This window comes from Myripristis murdjan, chromosome 1 (genome assembly GCF_902150065.1).
Source record: "Myripristis murdjan chromosome 1, fMyrMur1.1, whole genome shotgun sequence".
Classification (NCBI taxonomy): Eukaryota; Metazoa; Chordata; class Actinopteri; order Holocentriformes; family Holocentridae; genus Myripristis; species Myripristis murdjan.
The window spans coordinates 2,425,859-2,442,587 of record NC_043980.1 but is presented as its reverse complement, the minus strand read 5'-3'; the positions used below and the strand labels follow the sequence as shown (position 1 = coordinate 2,442,587).

Here is a 16,729-nt window from a genome sequence, read left to right as displayed (position 1 = left end):
TAACAAAGACTCCCGCACACTGCTCGCCTCACTTGCAACGAGAAAACTTTATTAACAACGTTTCGGTACACAGACCTTAATCAGGTTATCTTACCAAACAATGAGATCTTCACATTACAAACATTATCTCCTAGAGGGCTAAATGATGAATTACCCCTTAATGTGATGTTGTAATTCCAATGTGATTTTCCATGTTAATAAAAAAATAGATATACATTTTAAAAAATGTTTGTTTGCTTGTACAATATTAATGTTACATTTGGTCTTAATGAGTCATTCTCAACCTTGATCTGTATATATATCTAGTAGGGTTGGGAACGAAAAACCGATATGACCGGATAACCGATTTTACAGGCGAGAGATACGGCTGTGTCGGTAGCAGACTCCTCAATCGAGACGAATCAGCCATGAATCCTTAGATGAATCGATTGTAGAGTTGTGGATCGGATATCGCGGGACTATGAATCGGTTGCCTGAGGCTTTACAGTTTTAATCTCTAAACAACGCGAGAGCTCACGAAAGGGACTCTCCCGCATGGTCCGTAACGTTAAGGGGCTTTCACATAGCGCGTGCTCGGTGCAGACCTCGGCCACCACAGCCATTGTGTATGTGATCGCGGGATGCGAGGGCGCACCGGTCTGCACTGAGAAGGGCGCAGCGCGGAGCTGGTTGGCGGCCTGTGAGATCAAATCTGGGTGGCACAACCCCTCCAGTGGTTTCACCTGCACCTGCACCACCAAGAAAAAATTACAACAACTGTGCCGGCCCATTCGAGTCCAAAAGGCAGAGAAACTTTCCAGCTACAGCAGCGCACTGACATAGATTGTGTAATAAAGCGAAGAGTTGCCACTCCGATGTATTTTCCCTGGCTAACAGGAGCACACTGTCTTAGCTTGTCTATTCAGAGAAGAGGTATCACTTTGGCTTTTTTCATATTCAATCTATGTTATCACAGGCATACTCCTGCTCATTCATTGGTAGTTGAATTGTTAGGTCTGTTTGATAAGTAATTTACATTTTTAAAACAAATAATAATTTAACATATTGTTAAATTATTTAACATGTTAAATTATTGGAGTCAAACTTACTGGTAAACATCTACTCCTTCAAGATAATTTATTATGTTCTACAACTCATAAACATACACTAACACTACATAGCGAGTGTTTGAGAAGCATATTTCCTCTGTGCTACAAAAGATCAGAAGTAAAAAGTGCTCTCTTGTTGTCACGGGTCCGGACAGAACCGCCACTGGTTCCATGCCCGGACCACGGTCCACTATTTGATGATGCCCGGTCTACATCAACAAATGTTAACTATCGTATTGTTTTTACACTGTATCGAATCATATCGTTCTTAAACCGTATCGAATCGTATCGTTCTTAAACCGTATCAAATCGTATCGAATCGTATTGTTCTTAAACTGTATCGAATCGTATCGAATCGTTCTGTATTAAAAATATATCGTTTTTGAATCGAATCGTAACCTGTGTATCTAGATATGTATCGAATCGGCCTCATGCCAGAGATTCCCAACCCTAATATCTAGGCTGTGTCTGAGACTCTAGAAAACAAGTTGTAATTACTCAACCCAGTCTCACTCCAAGTTGTGTAATATCTATATTGGTCCACAAGGCAAAACGTAGTCATTTCACAAAAACGGCTCTGAAATTGTGACATGGGTACATCTTATCTGCCAAGTCTTTTCTGCGGGCATACTTTCGGTCACGTGACTGCCCAGTTTCTCCCCGGCATGAACAAAAAGCATGGCGGGCAACCCTTCTACTTTCGGTGGAAATTGCTATATTTTAAGATAGCTTGTGGCTTTAGCTTTGTTTTCATAACTTTTCTAGCGACAAATGTACACTTTCTTTTCATAGTATCCATTCGGTTTATACATAAGTTGATCAAGTTAAAGAACTCAGGGCCTTTCTCTAATTATTTAAGGGATAAATGGGCTACAAATAAAGTATTTCTGATTCTGATTGTTCCTGAGGTTTTTTTCTGTTTGTAAATAGTTCAATAAGTTTATAAAAATGGCTTTGCAATGAACTGTCATGTCAGCAGCTGTCTCTGATCAGCAGTGTGAAGACGCGACTCTCACTCCTCAGATCTGACACAGAGACACTGAGGAACCAAACCAAACCTCAAAGCCCGGGTACAGAGGCTGAGTGAAGGTGCTGCTGAAGGTGTGGCGGTGGATCAGTGTGTCAGAGGAGACGCTGTAGAAGGACAGAGAGCCAGCAGGCCAGTCCAGATACACTGCCACTCTGTTAGAGGAGGAGGGGGCAGGGATGTATGTCTGACTGTTATTGTGTCTGGCAATGAAACTTCCATCAGAGCAGAACAGACTCCAGGAGTTTTCATTACATCCAAGCTCACAGTCATCAGTGTTTCCTCTCCTGCTGATTCCTCTGTAAGTCAGTCCTATATAAATCCCTCCTTCCCATTCGACCTCCCAGTAGCAGCAACCAGTCAGACCATCTCTACACAGGATCTGGTTCCAGTGCTCAAACCTCTCTGGGTGATCAGGATATGGCTGCTCCTGTCTCACTGCTGTCACCTTCCTGTTGTCCTCAGACAGGACGAGGTGTCTGTTTGCTGTGTTTGTGTCCAGTTTGAGTTCACAGGAATCTGATGGAGAGAACAAGACACAACAGACCTGCTGTGGTTATTATCTGCTGATTTATTAACAGTTTGATTATTGATTTGTTAACTCATTGATGAAGACACATGGTGTCAGCTGTGCAATATTGGAATGTGAAGGAGTGTGTGTGTGTGCGTGACTGTTTTTTTTTTTTAAACTCATATTTATTGCTCTGATGGAAGTTGTTTATAATGTACATTAACAACATATGCAGAGTATCACAACTACTGAAATTTGTTCTGTTCGCAGATGAGAATTTGCAGCAGATTTTGGAGATGATTACAACTGAAATGAACAAACTCAAACTGTGGCTTGACAGAAATAAATTATCATTAAATCTGAGCAAAACAAAGATTAGAGTGTTTGGAAGACATAAAACAGAATCTCATGTAGAACTGGTAAGTGATAATACACAAATAGAAAGAGCAAATGAAATAAAATTTCTTGGTGTAATCTTGGACCACAAAATCTGCTGGAAACCTCACAAAAGCCATGTAAGGGCAAAGCTAGCAAAATGCACAGCAATTCTTGGAAAAATAAGTCATTTTCTGGATACTAAATCATTGCATATTCTATACTCTTCACTGTTTTTACCGTACCTAACCTACTGTGTGGAAGTCTGGGGTAACATCTATAAAACAAAGCCGGATACAGAGAACACACAAACCCACTATTTATAAAATCATGCACATTGAAATTTATGGATCTGGTCAAATTCAAAACAGCATAGATAATGTATAAAGCAACAAATAATCTACTGGCAAAAAATATTCAGGGAATATTCACAGAAAGAGAAGGAGGTTATAATCTAAGAGGAGAACTGAATTTCAAAAAACAAACTAAGAACAACAATGAAAAGTATGTGCATATCAAGCTGTGGGGTGACTTTGTGGAACAGTTTGGAGCAATAGATAAAACAAAGTACAAATATAAATATATTTAAAAAGAGGTACAAAAAATTATTTCTAAATAGGTATATGGAAGATGAGTGATAAAATAAATTGCTAAACTGATAAGGGATAGGGCAGATAGGGGTAATTATGTAGTATAGACCAGTGATTATATAATTTAATGGATGTGGTAAACATGTTTATTGATATGGATATCTATGTAGCATATACACTACTCACAAAAAGTTAGGGATATTTGGCTTTCGGGTGAAATTTCAGGATGAACCTAAAATGCATTATAACCTTTACAGGTGAACTTAATGTGACCTTCTGTAAACTTTTGAATGCACATGTCCAACTGTTCAATGTTTCAGTACTTTTTGCACAAGTTGCTGTTCTCTAACAAGGAGTTTAACGGCAAAATTCACATCAGGTGTTTGATGTCAGAACCTCAATGTCCTGAGGGCCGCCCTTCAAGAAGAGTGGGATGCCATGCCTCAGCAGACAATAAGTCGACTTGTGAACAGCATGAGACGTCGTTGTCAAGCTGTAATTGATGCTCAAGGGCACATTACAAGTTATTGACACTGACATTTTTTGTTGTGGTATAACCACCACTGTTGTTGGCTTTTGTTTCAAGAAATTGTTTGAGATGAGGAAATCACCAGTGTATGCTTCTACTTAAATGCCCTACTTTCATGATATAATATCACTGTAGCGTGAACATTTTACATTTTCCATAAATTTCACCCAAAAGCCAAATATCCCTAACTTTTTGAGTAGTGTATATAGCGATATCCAACCCAATCCAATCCACTTTATTTATATAGCACAATTTTAACAAACACAAGGTTTTCCAAAGTGCTGCACAACAAGATAAAATACAACAAGATAACACAATAGAAGCAGAATAAAAAGGTAAGACACACAATAGGATAACACGATAAAATAAGAAAAAACAAAATAAAATAATTTTAATAAAATAAAATAAAATAATTTGAAATGCACTGCCCGTACAGGATAAAAAACAAAAACATGCACACATAAAATTATAAATCGTAAAATCAAAACCCTACATGGTGTCAAAAGCCAAAGCAAAGAGTTGGGTTTTAAGAAGGGTTTTAAAATGAGATAGTGAGGAGGCCTGCCTAATGTGCAGCGGCAATCCATTCCAAAGTTTTGGAGCCGCTACAGCAAAAGCTCGTTCCCCTCTGAGCTTTAACCTAGCTTTAGGCTGTCAGGAGCAGCTGGTCAGCTGACCTGAGAGAGCGGCTCGGAGTGTAGGGGAGCAGCAGCTCTGAGAGGTATGGTGGGGCAAGGCAATTCAAGGCTTTAAAAGCAAATAAAAGAATTTTAAAATGAATCCTAAAATGGACGGGCAGCCAGTGGAGTGAAGTTAAAATAGGTGAAATGTGATCATACTTGCTTGCGCCAGTTAAAAAACGTGCAGCAGCATTTTGTACAAGTTGAAGATAGGCAATGGAGGATCCACTAACCCCCATATGAAGAGAATTACAGTAAACCAGCCTAGTGGTCACAAAGGCATGGATTACAGTTTCAAATTGCTGTCTCCGAAGGACAGGTTTAATTTTTGCCACCTGCCTTAACTGGAAAAAGCTTGACTTCACCACAGCTTATGGATATGGATAAATATGTAGTATATATATAGATATATAGATAGATAGATAGATAGATAGATAAAGATGTAATAGATATATAAACTATAATGGGTAATGGAAGGGGTGGGAATTTAAAAAAAAAAGTGCATACTTCTTCCCACTCCTGTTTCGAACTCCTGTTGCGAACTTGTGTTTATTATGATTTGATGATGATTGTATTATTATTTTTGTTTTGTTTTGTTTTACGTATGTATGTATGTATGTATGGATGGATGGATGGATGTACACTCCTGATCAAATTTTCTTATCAGAGAATAAAACTTTCTTTCACCTTTCAATGTCCATGTTTGGTGCACCAAACTCCAAACGGGCAATTTTGTGCCGTTGAAGGAGACGAGGCCTTTGAAGACGTTTTTTGTTCTTAAAACTCTTCTCTCACAGATGCCGTCTGATGGTTATGGGACTGCAGCTGGCACCAGTGACAAGCTTAATCTGGGCAGAGGATCATCCCGTGTCTTGAGGGATAGCCAATTGGATCCTCCGGCTCAGGGCCAGTGACATTTTTTGGGGTCTACCACTTGACTTTTTGTTCCATAACCCTCAGGATCTTTTACGAAGTTTAAAATGACTGTCTTACTGTGTCCAACCTCAGCAGCAATGGCACGTTGGGCCTTGCTTATGCAGCTCAACAATCCGACCGCGTTCAAAGACAGAAAGTTTTTTTTGCCTTTGCCATCAGGAGGTCATGACAGTGTGGATAGCTGACAGAAAATGACACTGAATCCACATTTTTGCGAAGATTTGGGCTTTTAAAGGCTGTGGTCTTAAACTTTTGATCAGCTGATGAACAGCCTATTTCAGTTTAATGGTTGTTTGCAATAACTTGCTTACTCAATTTTTTTTTTTGTCTCACTCCCATTTCTTCTTTTTGCATTTTGAAGCTCTTCGTAGAACCTTCTTAAGATCCAACAGTGCAAAATGTAAATTCTTGCAATTTTTCAAATGGTCTTAAAATGTGGATCAGGATGTATGTATGTATATATGTATGTATGTATGTATGTATGTACATACATACTGCTTATTTTTCTGTAAGACATGTTCAAAATAAAAATTCATTCATTCATTCATTCATTCATTCATTTATGCTACACTGAAGGATTGCACCAAATTTTGTTGTTAACCATGACAATGACAATAAAGTGAATCTTTTTCTTCTTATTCTTATTCTTCATTCACAGCAGGATCTGAATGGATGGAGATCACAAACTGCTGTGGAATTTCACTTCACATCTGGAAGAGCCATTTATACACAAACTAAACTACAATTACACTTTATGGCGTTCAAGAGATGTGGAGATTTCCCTGTTAGAATTATTTTCAAGTTATGTTCACTTGGAATAAACTACATACACGAAATGCTTCATGCATAATCTTCATTGTAAAAATTTAAAAAGGTTATTGGAGTGCATCAGTTTTTTATTGTATAATTACATGAAGTTTTTTTTTTTTCATTTCAAGGGCATTAAACTGTTGAGAGAAATATGTAAAAATCTAATGGAGAAACTGTTCTCATGTTTGCAGTGGAGCATCAGATCTGTCTGTGTTTGGTTCAGCAGGTAAAAGCAGCTAGAACAAACAGCAGAAACTGCAGCTGCAACATCTAAACAGCTGAAGGCTTTGTGCTGATGAATCAAACTAAATCCACACTTACACTTCCTCACACCTGGTTTCAACCTCTGCTCTCCACCATGGTCCACCCTGGAGGAAGAAACAGAGTCAGAGCAGCAGATTATCTTTGAGGATGGAAATATGGGCAGTAAATAACCTTCCCTATGAAGGATTTAGCAGACCACGTCACTCATATCCACCATTCAACATGAAACAATACTCCTCAGGCCTCTGTAAGACATTGTGTATGTCTCTCCATACCTGAGAGCCTCCAGTCTCCAGGTTGGATCCTCCAGACCAGCAGAGAGCAGCTTCACTCCTGAGTCTCCTGGATGATTGTAGCTCAGGTCCAGCTCTCTCAGATGGGAGGGGTTGGAGCTCAGAGCTGAGGCCAGAGAAGCACAGCCTTCCTGTGTGAGCAGACAGCCTGACAGCCTACACACCATCACAAACACAATCAGTCCACCACATCATCTGCTTTGTGTTTTCACAAAAACCTGCACAGCTTAGGAATGTGTTCAGTGACATGAAGCTGCATGGAAATCAGGACTGAACTGGTCATGTGTTGAGCAGGTTGAGGAATCCTGACCTGAGAGCCTCCAGTCTGCAGTGTGAACTCCTGAATCCTGCAGCTGGTTTTTACTCAGGTCCAGCTCTCTCAGACTAGAGGACTGGGAGCTGAGAACTGAGGCCAGAGCTGCACAGCTTCTCTCTGACAGATTACAGCCACTCAGCCTGAGGAAAGATATGTGGACATAGAAAATGTTACTCTCTAGTATCTAATGTGATTCATATATGAGCTCTGACAGTCAGTGTTTAAATATTCTTTATGTAAAGTTGAGTGAGAAGAAGACTGATTTACAAAAGTTTAAGGAATTCCATTCCACTGGGAATGAACAGGAAAATGCCCTTTAAATCCTGATGTTGAACTCACAAGGTCACCATTTAAATATTCAACAACACTGACCTGAGAGCCTCCAGTCTGCAGTGTGGACTCTCCAGTCCAGCAGAGAGACGCTTCACTCCTGAATTCTGCAGCTGGTTGTGACTCAGGTCCAGCTCTCTCAGACTAGAGGACTGGGAGCTGAGAACTGAGGCCAGAGCTGCACAGCTTCTCTCTGACAGATTACACACACTCAGCCTGAGGAGGAATCAAAGATAAAGAAAACAGCTGTCATTTTTCTCTCTCTTCAGTAGAAAGCATCATGTATTTAATATGTCCAGTTTTCTATGAACCTACACAGATTTCCTGGAGGCTTTGACCACTGGCAGCAGCCTCAGAAGAGCCTGCTCTGAAGCAGAGTATTTCTTCAGGTCAAACACCTCCAGATATTCTTCTGATGACAGTAAGATGAAGCCCAGAGCTGACCACTGAGCAGGGGACAGTTTGACTCTGGAGAGACGTCCTGAACTCAGGTGCTGTTGGATCTCCTCCACTAGAGAACGGTCATTCAGCTCATTCAGACAGTGGAACAGGTTGATGCTTCTCTCTGGAGAGGGATTCTCCCTGATCTTCTCCTTGATGAACTGGACTGTTTCCTGATTGGTCTGTGAGCAACTTCCTGTCTGTTTCATCAGGCCTCGTAAGAGAGTCTGATTGGTCGGCAGTGAAAGACCCAGGAGGAAGCGCAGGAACAAGTCCAGGTGTCCATTTGGACTCTGTAAGGCCTTGTCCACAGCACTATGGAGGAGGAGATTTAGTTGGGAGGTTGATTGTTCCTCTGACAGTAGATTCCAGACTCCAGAGTTGATGAATGTCAGAAAGACATAAAGAGCAGCCAGAAACTCCTTAAGGCTCAGATGGATGAAGCAGAAAACCTTGTCCTGGTACAGCCCACGCTCCTCTTTAAAGATCTGTGTGAACACTCCTGAGTACACTGAGGCTGCTCTGATATCAATGCCACACTCTGCCAGGTCTGCTTCATAGAAGATCAGGTTCCCTTTCTCCAGCTGCACAAAAGCCAGTTTTCCCAGAGACAGGATCATCTCCCTGGTCTCTGGAGTCCAGACTGGATCTGTCGCAGCTCTCCCATGATACTTGAGGTTCTGCACTTTGGACTGAACCAGCAGGAAGTGGATGTACATCTCAGTCAGGGTCTTGGGCAGCTGTCCTCCCTCACTGGTCTTCAACACGTCCTCCAGAACTGTAGCAGTGATCCAGCAGAAGACTGGGATGTGGCACATGATGTGGAGGCTTCGTGACGTCTTGATGTGGGAGATGATTCTGCTGGCCTGCTCCTCATCTCTGAATCTCTTCCTGAAGTATTCCTCCTTCTGTGGGTCAGTGAAGCCTCTCACCTCTGTCACCATGCCAACACACTCAGGAGGAATCTGATTGGCAGCTGCGGGTCGTGTGGTTATCCAGAGGCGAGCAGAGGGAAGCAGGTTCCCCTTGATGAGGTTTGTCAGCAGAACGTCCACTGAGGTGGACTCTGTAACATCAGTCAGGATCTGGTTGCTGTTGAAGTCCAGAGGAAGTCGACACTCATCCAGACCGTCAAAGATCAACACAACCTGGAACTGCTCAAACCTGCTGATTCCTGCTTCTTTGGTCTCAGTGAAGAAGTGATGAACAAGTTCCACCAAGCTCAACTTTTTCCCTCTCAGCAGATTCAGCTCTCTGAAAGTGAATGGAAATGTGAAGTGGACATGCTGGTTGGCTTTGTGTTCAGCCCAGTCCAGAGTGAACTTCTGTGTTAAGACTGTTTTCCCAATGCCAGCCACTCCCTTTGTCAGCACTGCTCTGATTGGTCGATCTCTTCCAGGTAAAGGTTTAAAGATGTTCTCACATCTGATTATTGTTTCTGGTCTGACTGGTTTCCTGGCTGCTGTTTCAATCCATCTGACCTCATGTTCCTCATTGAGCTCTCCACTCCCTCCCTCTGTGATGTACAGCTCTGTGTAGATCTGATTCAGAAGTGTTGGGTTTCCTGCTTTAGCAATCCCCTCAAACACATACTCACACTTCTTCTTCAGCTTAGATCTGAGTTTATGTTGGCACGCTGCAGCGGCAGTTTCTGAATGAACAAACAACAAAAACATCAGTAAGTGAATGTCACATTAATGAGAGAAATGTCAATATTTGCTGGTAAATGTATCTGGGTTGTGGCTGCATGGCATCCATTTAGCTCATAGCTGCTGGTGGAAAAACCAGTCCTGACTGTCTGCAGCCAAATGTGAAAGGCAGCATTTTCCATGTCAACTTTGTGTTCAGCATTTTACACAAATATGAACAAATTAACACTTTAACCAGGTTCTCCATGAGGATTGTGTTCATTCCCTTCCAATCTGGGATTGCTGAGCTCTTGTTTTAGAAATGTCTGTATTTACAGCAGAGGTTACAAATGCAAACATTCAGTTTTCCCATCATTCCTCCTTTCCATCCTGTTAAAGGAGTTAAAAGCCTCTTACCGCTCAACAGACGCTCAGCCAGCTCCTCCTGCTTCATTCTCCTCAGGAGGTGCAGTGTGATCTGCAGAAAAGCCTCCCTGCTGCTCCTCCTCTGCTCTTCCTCCTCACCATCCAACACCTCCTCATCTTCCCTCTGCCTCTCTGAGCATTCTGGGTAATCTGGACTCAGAGACCTCTGCAGGTTTTTCAGCTCCTTCTTCACAAAGGTGTTTATGTTCTCCTCCAGCAGCTGCAACAGAAAAATCAAAGAATTCAAGTTCCGTTTTCAAATTTGGACACAAAACACAAAATCAGATCCAGGTTGAAGAGCCTGAAAGTCCAAAGTGCAGCATGGAGACGATTATGACCTGAGCTGCTGCTCAGTTTGGACCTTGTTGTTCATTCTACAACAGTTAGTGCCAGTGGAGCAATCTGATTGGATAAGAGGTGTTCCATGAGAGCTGATGTTCAGTAGAACAGCACTCGCTCTGGTGTCATATCGCTGCATTTACACACCAGAAATATGGAGGCCAGGTGTGTTTGATGCTCCTGGGCAGACTGACCACTGGGAGCCTCTGAGCTCTGCTGCTGGACTCTGAGGAGGACACACACACACACACACACACACACACACACACACACACACACACACACACACACACACATGATTAAAGGTGTTGTGCTCTGTCAGGATGAATCCTGGCAGAAACACAAAATGAACTCCATGTTAGAAGCTGCTCTGATTATTGGATGTGATGTTTTGAAAGAGGAAACTCAGTCTGAGGGTCCGAACCAATGCTGTATCTTTAAATAATTACCCATCATCAGCAGAGGGCTGTGTGTCTTTGAAGTTAATAATTTCATCCTTAGACCAGTGGCTCTTGAAGGACACACAGCTGGGTCCAGGGGAGTCTGGTCTCTCCTGCTGGATCCTGATAGAAACATCATGAACACAGTGAAGGGATCTGTGTCTCTATGAACAACACTGTTTTACTTTCTTAGGAACACTAACATACTCAGATAATAATGATTTACGTATTCTCAGAAGCATCTCTATCTTTAAATTGAAAAGGTTTATCCATAGACCGGTCACTCTTCATGGACACACAGCTGGGCTCAGGTCCAGGTCCAGGTCCAGGTCTCTTAGAGGCAGGGAGCCCCTCCTCTCTCTCCTCACACACATCCATAGCCGAGCCGACACCTTGACACAAACACAGCGGCTGATTGATGACAACAAGCTTTCCATGACAGGATGTGTGCTGTCTTCCTGTCAGCACCATGTCACATATACAGAGTGGACGTAACACTCAGAGCAGCCGCCCTTTACATCAAACCCACTGAGCAGCTTCATCTACAGAGGACTTTGAATCCTCTGGGACTCTTCACACATGGACTGGAAACTACTGACCTTTACAAAGCTCTCATTTCAGCCTCTCAGCAACATTCACTGCATGGGAATTTAGTGATAAGTTTAAATGTGTATTTATAATCGTTATAAATCATGTTTATTTGTTTACTCATTCATTGTCTGATTTTCTGGTAATAATTCTGTGAATATTCTTTTTTTGTTTGTCTTTTTTAAAAGAAAAGTTAATTTACTCATGTGTCAATGGGTCAGTAGTGAATGTTCAGTGATAGCAGTGTAAAAAAAAATAAACATAAAAGTAAAACAGGTGAAATAATTAATAGACATGTTTTTCTCTCTTGGTGAGTCAACAGCAGAAAAAGGAAACATCAGTTCAGCCTCTCCAAGCTGTCAGACTGGCTCTAAAACATATTTGATCTATGAGGTGTGTTCAGATTACAATCTACCTGACACTGACTTTAACATTAAAAAAGAGTCAAGTAAAACATTTTAGACAAAGTTTGTCCTCAGTGTTCAGTGACTACAGAGAACTGTAGTTACAAATATAACTGAACTGACGGTCACTCAGAGCCTAATCAGCGCATTCTATCACGGCAGCAACAATCAATACCAACAAGGGAAAACAGCCAAAGGTCTGCATTTTGCTGAAGTTCAATTCTCTACAGTGGAGAGAACATGAATGGAAGCTCACCTGGCTCACTCACGCACACAAATCGACAGAAGTCAAGGAAGAAAAGTTAATTGACCGAGCGCTCTGAGGCTCGCAGCGTTAAAGGGCACGTTGGTGCTCGTCTCGGGCACGCACCCTGGCACCAGGCCTGTAGCAACAAGGCAAGCAAACCAAGCAATTGCCTGGGGCCCTAAGCTGGCCGACACTGGTATTGGAATTCCCCTCAATCCCCCTCGTGCGCGTCCCTGCTACGTGCCAATGATCTGTGGGCGCGCATCGGGGCTTTTGTACAAATCATGTCTATTTGTGTCAATCTGGCTGAAAAATGGCTTAAACATTTTTCTCTGGCGCGGGCACTCACTGAATGACTGCAAGTAAGTTTACTCTTAGATTTCAGGTAAGCTTACTGAATGACTGCAAGTAAATTTATTCTTAGAGTTCAAGTAAGCTTACTCAATGACTGCAAGTAAATTTACTCTTAGACCTTCATTTATCTTACTAAAGATATGCTATGATAAATTCTTACTAAAGCTATGGTTACTTGGATAAAGTGAGGCAATCAGTTGCCTAACTTTTTTCAAGTACACTGATTATGTTAGAATAAGTACCCATAATTACCTTCAACTTTCAGTGGATAAGCAGTCACAAAGTACAACCTTGAACTTTAACAAGAGTTAACAAAGCCATATGCATGAACAAATGCATATGTGAACAACCTGTGCAGTGCTGTAGCCAGTATAGTATAATAGAATAAAAGTCAGATCATATTAGGATAAAAGTCCGATCACAGTAAAATTCAAAGAAATAGTTTGTTTTTCAATGCAATAGTAAAGGGTTACTTCAGCTGATACCTTAAAAAAATTGTATAACAAAAGCTATTTACAAAAAACGACACAAAAACCGCAAAAAGACGATGTAAAAACTTCAGTTAGGTCGTATGTAGTGCCTCACAACATTGGAGCGGCAATGTTATTCTTCAATTTAAAGTAGTACATTTCAAAGGTGTTCTGCATGGCCTTTGGATAGTCCAAATTCAGAGCATAGATCAAACCAAATAGGAGACACACAGCTTTTGGCAGATCTGGCAGACCATCGACAACAACCCATCCCTCCAGAATGATGGCTTTTTCACCTTCCAGGTGTAAGGAGTTTGGAGTCAGACCTCGTTCGTCTTCTGGGATTACAGAGAGCACTGCAACTGCAAACTGGCTGATATCTGCATCTACATCATCAGCCTAAGAAAAGAAAAAGGAAAAAATCTGTTATATATCCTTCATGCACCAGGTCACCAATCTTGGCACACTATTGTAACTTAAATATTCATGGGGATTCTGACTGTTGTCTATGCCTATGCACCAAATAGCAGTTCAGAGTATTCAGCCTTCTTGGAGACCCTGAATGGAGTTCTACATGGGACTCCAGTAGGGGACTCCATAGTCCTACTGGGGGATTTCAACGCATGCGTGGGCAACAACAGAGATACCTGGAGGGGTGTGATTGGGAGGAACGGCCTCCCCAATCTGAACCCGAGCGGTGGTTCATTATTGGACGTCTGCGCTAGTCATGGATTGTTCATAACAGACACCATGTTCAAACATAGTGTAACCCGGGTAACCATGGTTACCGATCTCAATATAAGCTCCGGGTTACGAGGTCACTTCCTCTTCCGCCTCTTCCTCCGCATGTTATGCGAGTGTTTGGTTGTGTTGTTGCTGCTACTAAACTTATGGTCTACTCCCGCTGTAAAGTTGTGGGTTCTACATTCAACGGTGAGTAGAGAGTCATTACATGGCTAGGTGTCACCCGTTGTCATTTTTTTCTAAGAATTGGTAAAATGGTTAATATTGAGACCGAGTTACACGGTCGGCGTGTTCATTGCTAACACTAAATGTATGTAAATTGCCAGTTGAGTTAGCTGGTTAGCTTAACTTTTGCGACTCGCACACTAGCAATGTGTGTGTATATATGTGTAATTTTGTGATATTTATGCCGGCTATAAATTGTTGAGTTTATGATGCTGATAAATATTTGAATTTATGATTTTATTGAATGTTGTACAGCAGAAAAGTTTAAGCTGAATGTTAATATTGTTGTTTGACCTGACCTTTTAGGTCAGGTTTTTTTGTGGGTTTTTGTTTTTTCCTCTCCCCGAGGATTTTCCAGTGATCTGCACTATAGATGGCGAGCTACCTCGAACTTAAGGGATCTTCAGTTTCGTCCGTGAGCTACCTCGAGCCTTCATCTTCATCTTCGTTTTCATCTTCATCTCCCTTCACCCCCAACGTGTGGTAGGAGGAGAAACAAACTGAACTTTTCCTTTCATTCGCAGGAACATTAAACTGGACTGTGAAAAGACATTGAGACATTTAAAGAAGAGCCTATATTTTTGTTATTTTTTTCTTCTCCTCATTTATTGTGAAACTTGTGTTTGTTATACTGTTGGTGACTAAAACCAGTCATAAAAGATACATTTGTTGAAATCCGAACCTGCCTGCGGTGTTGTTCTTTGGCACTCACACTTTTAGGCTCCTTCCTGAATCCTGGGTTTTCTGATTTTCAGTCAGTTGTTCAGCAATTTAAATTCATCCTTGTGCCTAGTTACAATAGGGATGCTCATAAGTGTACGTGGTACCGGAGCACCCTTGGCCAAAGGTCAATGATCGATTTTGTAATCGTATCATCTGACCTGTGGCCATATGTTCTGGACACTCGGGTGAAGAGAGGGGCAGAGCTGTCAACTGATCACCATCTGGTGGTGACTTGGGTTCGATGGCAGGGGAAGCCTTTGGTCAGACCTGGTAAGCCCAAGCGTATAGTGAGGGTGAATTGGGAACGTCTGGAGGAGGCCTCAGTCAGAGAAACCTTCTGCCACCTCTGGCGGGGCTTTTCCCGCATCCCTGTGGAGGCTGGGGACATTGAATCAGAGTGGGCAAGGTTCAAAGCTTCTATTGCTGAAGCTGCAGTTGTGAGCTGTGGTCTGAAGGTCTTGGGTGCCTCAAGGGGTGGTAACCCTCGAACATCGTGGTGGACACCGGTGGTCAGGGGAGCCATCCGACTGAAGAAGGAGGCCTTCTGGGTTATGTTGTCCTGGGGGACTCCCGAGGCAATTGCAAGGTACCGACAGGCCAAAAGGGCAGCAGCTGCAGCTGTGGGGGAGGCAAAGCAGCAGATGTGGGAGAGGTTCGGAGAAGATATGGAGAAGGACTTTCGGTCGGCAACAAGGTGCTTCTGGAAAACCATTTGGCACCTCAGGAGGGGGAAGCAGGGATGGGACGCTGTTGACCTAAACTGAGAAGGTTGTCGGGCGGTGGAAGGAGCACTTTGAGAAACTCCTCAACCCAACTAACCCGCCCTCTAGGGTAGAGACAGAGCTGGAGGATGACGAGGGATCGGTGTCAATCTCAAGGGAGGAAGTCACTGAGGTAGTTAAACAACTCCCCAGTGGCAAGGCCCCCGGATTGATGAGATCTGTCCGGAAATGCTAAAGGCTCTGGGTGTTGAGGGGCTGTCATGGATGACACGCCTCTTCTGGAGAAGGCATATGACCGGGTTCCCAGGGATATTCTGTGAGAGGTGCTGCGGGAGTATGGGGTGAGGGGGGCAGTTCTTAGGGCCATCCAATCCCTGTATGCCCAAAGCGAGAGCTGTGTCCGGATTGTCGGCAGTAAGTCGGTCCTGTTTCCTGTTGGTGTTGGCCTCCGTCAGGGCTGCGCTTTGTCACCAATCCTGTTGGTGATTTTCATGGACAGGATATTGAGGCATAGTTGTGGAGGAGAGGGGTTGCAGTTCGGTGGGCTGAGGATCGCGTCGCTGCTTTTTGCAGATGATGTGGTCCTAATGGCATCAGCGGTCTGTGACTTTCAGCACTTACTGGACCGGTTCTCAGCAGAGTGTGAAGTGGCTGGGATGAGAATCAGCACCTCTAAATCTGAGGCCATGGTTCTCAGCAGGACACCGGTGGAATGCCCACTGCAGGTCGGGAATGAGTTCTTACCCCAAGTTAAGGAGTTTAAGTATCTTGGGGTCTTGTTCACGAGTGAGGGAACATTGGAATGTGAGATTTGCCAGAGAATCAGAACAGCAGGCGTGGCATTGTATTCGCTGTAATACACTGTTGTGATGAAAAGAGAGCTGAGCCAGAAGGCAAAGCTCTCGATCTACCAGTCAATCTCCTCTCCTACCCTCACCTATGGTCATGAGCAATGGGTCATGACTTAAAGAACGAGGTCGCAGATACAAGCACCTGAAATGGGTTTTCTCAGGAGGGTGGCTGGCCTCTCCTTTAGGGATAAGGTGAGAAGTTCAGTCTTCCGTGAGAGACTCGGAGTAGAGCCGCTGCTCCTTTGCGTGGAAAGATGTCCAGCTGGGAGGAGGCCACAGGGCAGGCCTAGGACCAGGTGGAATGGTTTGTTCGCCACTTCTCCGCCCGCGATCTATCGACTATTGATTATTTTTCATGGACTATTTATTTAAATTCAC

The 16,729-nt window shown here is 42.9% G+C and overlaps 1 protein-coding gene across 1 annotated transcript in view; it reads right to left on the bottom strand.

Moving 5' to 3' along the window:
- Nucleotides 1-1,914: 1,914 nt before the first annotated feature.
- The window catches only part of LOC115377887 (protein NLRC3-like), a 35,044-nt gene continuing 20,229 nt past the window's right edge, over nt 1,915-16,729 (bottom strand). Inside the window, exon 9 of the mRNA XM_030078338.1 lies at nt 1,915-2,634. Coding sequence (XP_029934198.1) covers nt 2,108-2,634 — 527 coding nt within the window. The 3' untranslated portion in view covers nt 1,915-2,107. The remainder of the gene's footprint in view (nt 2,635-16,729) is intronic.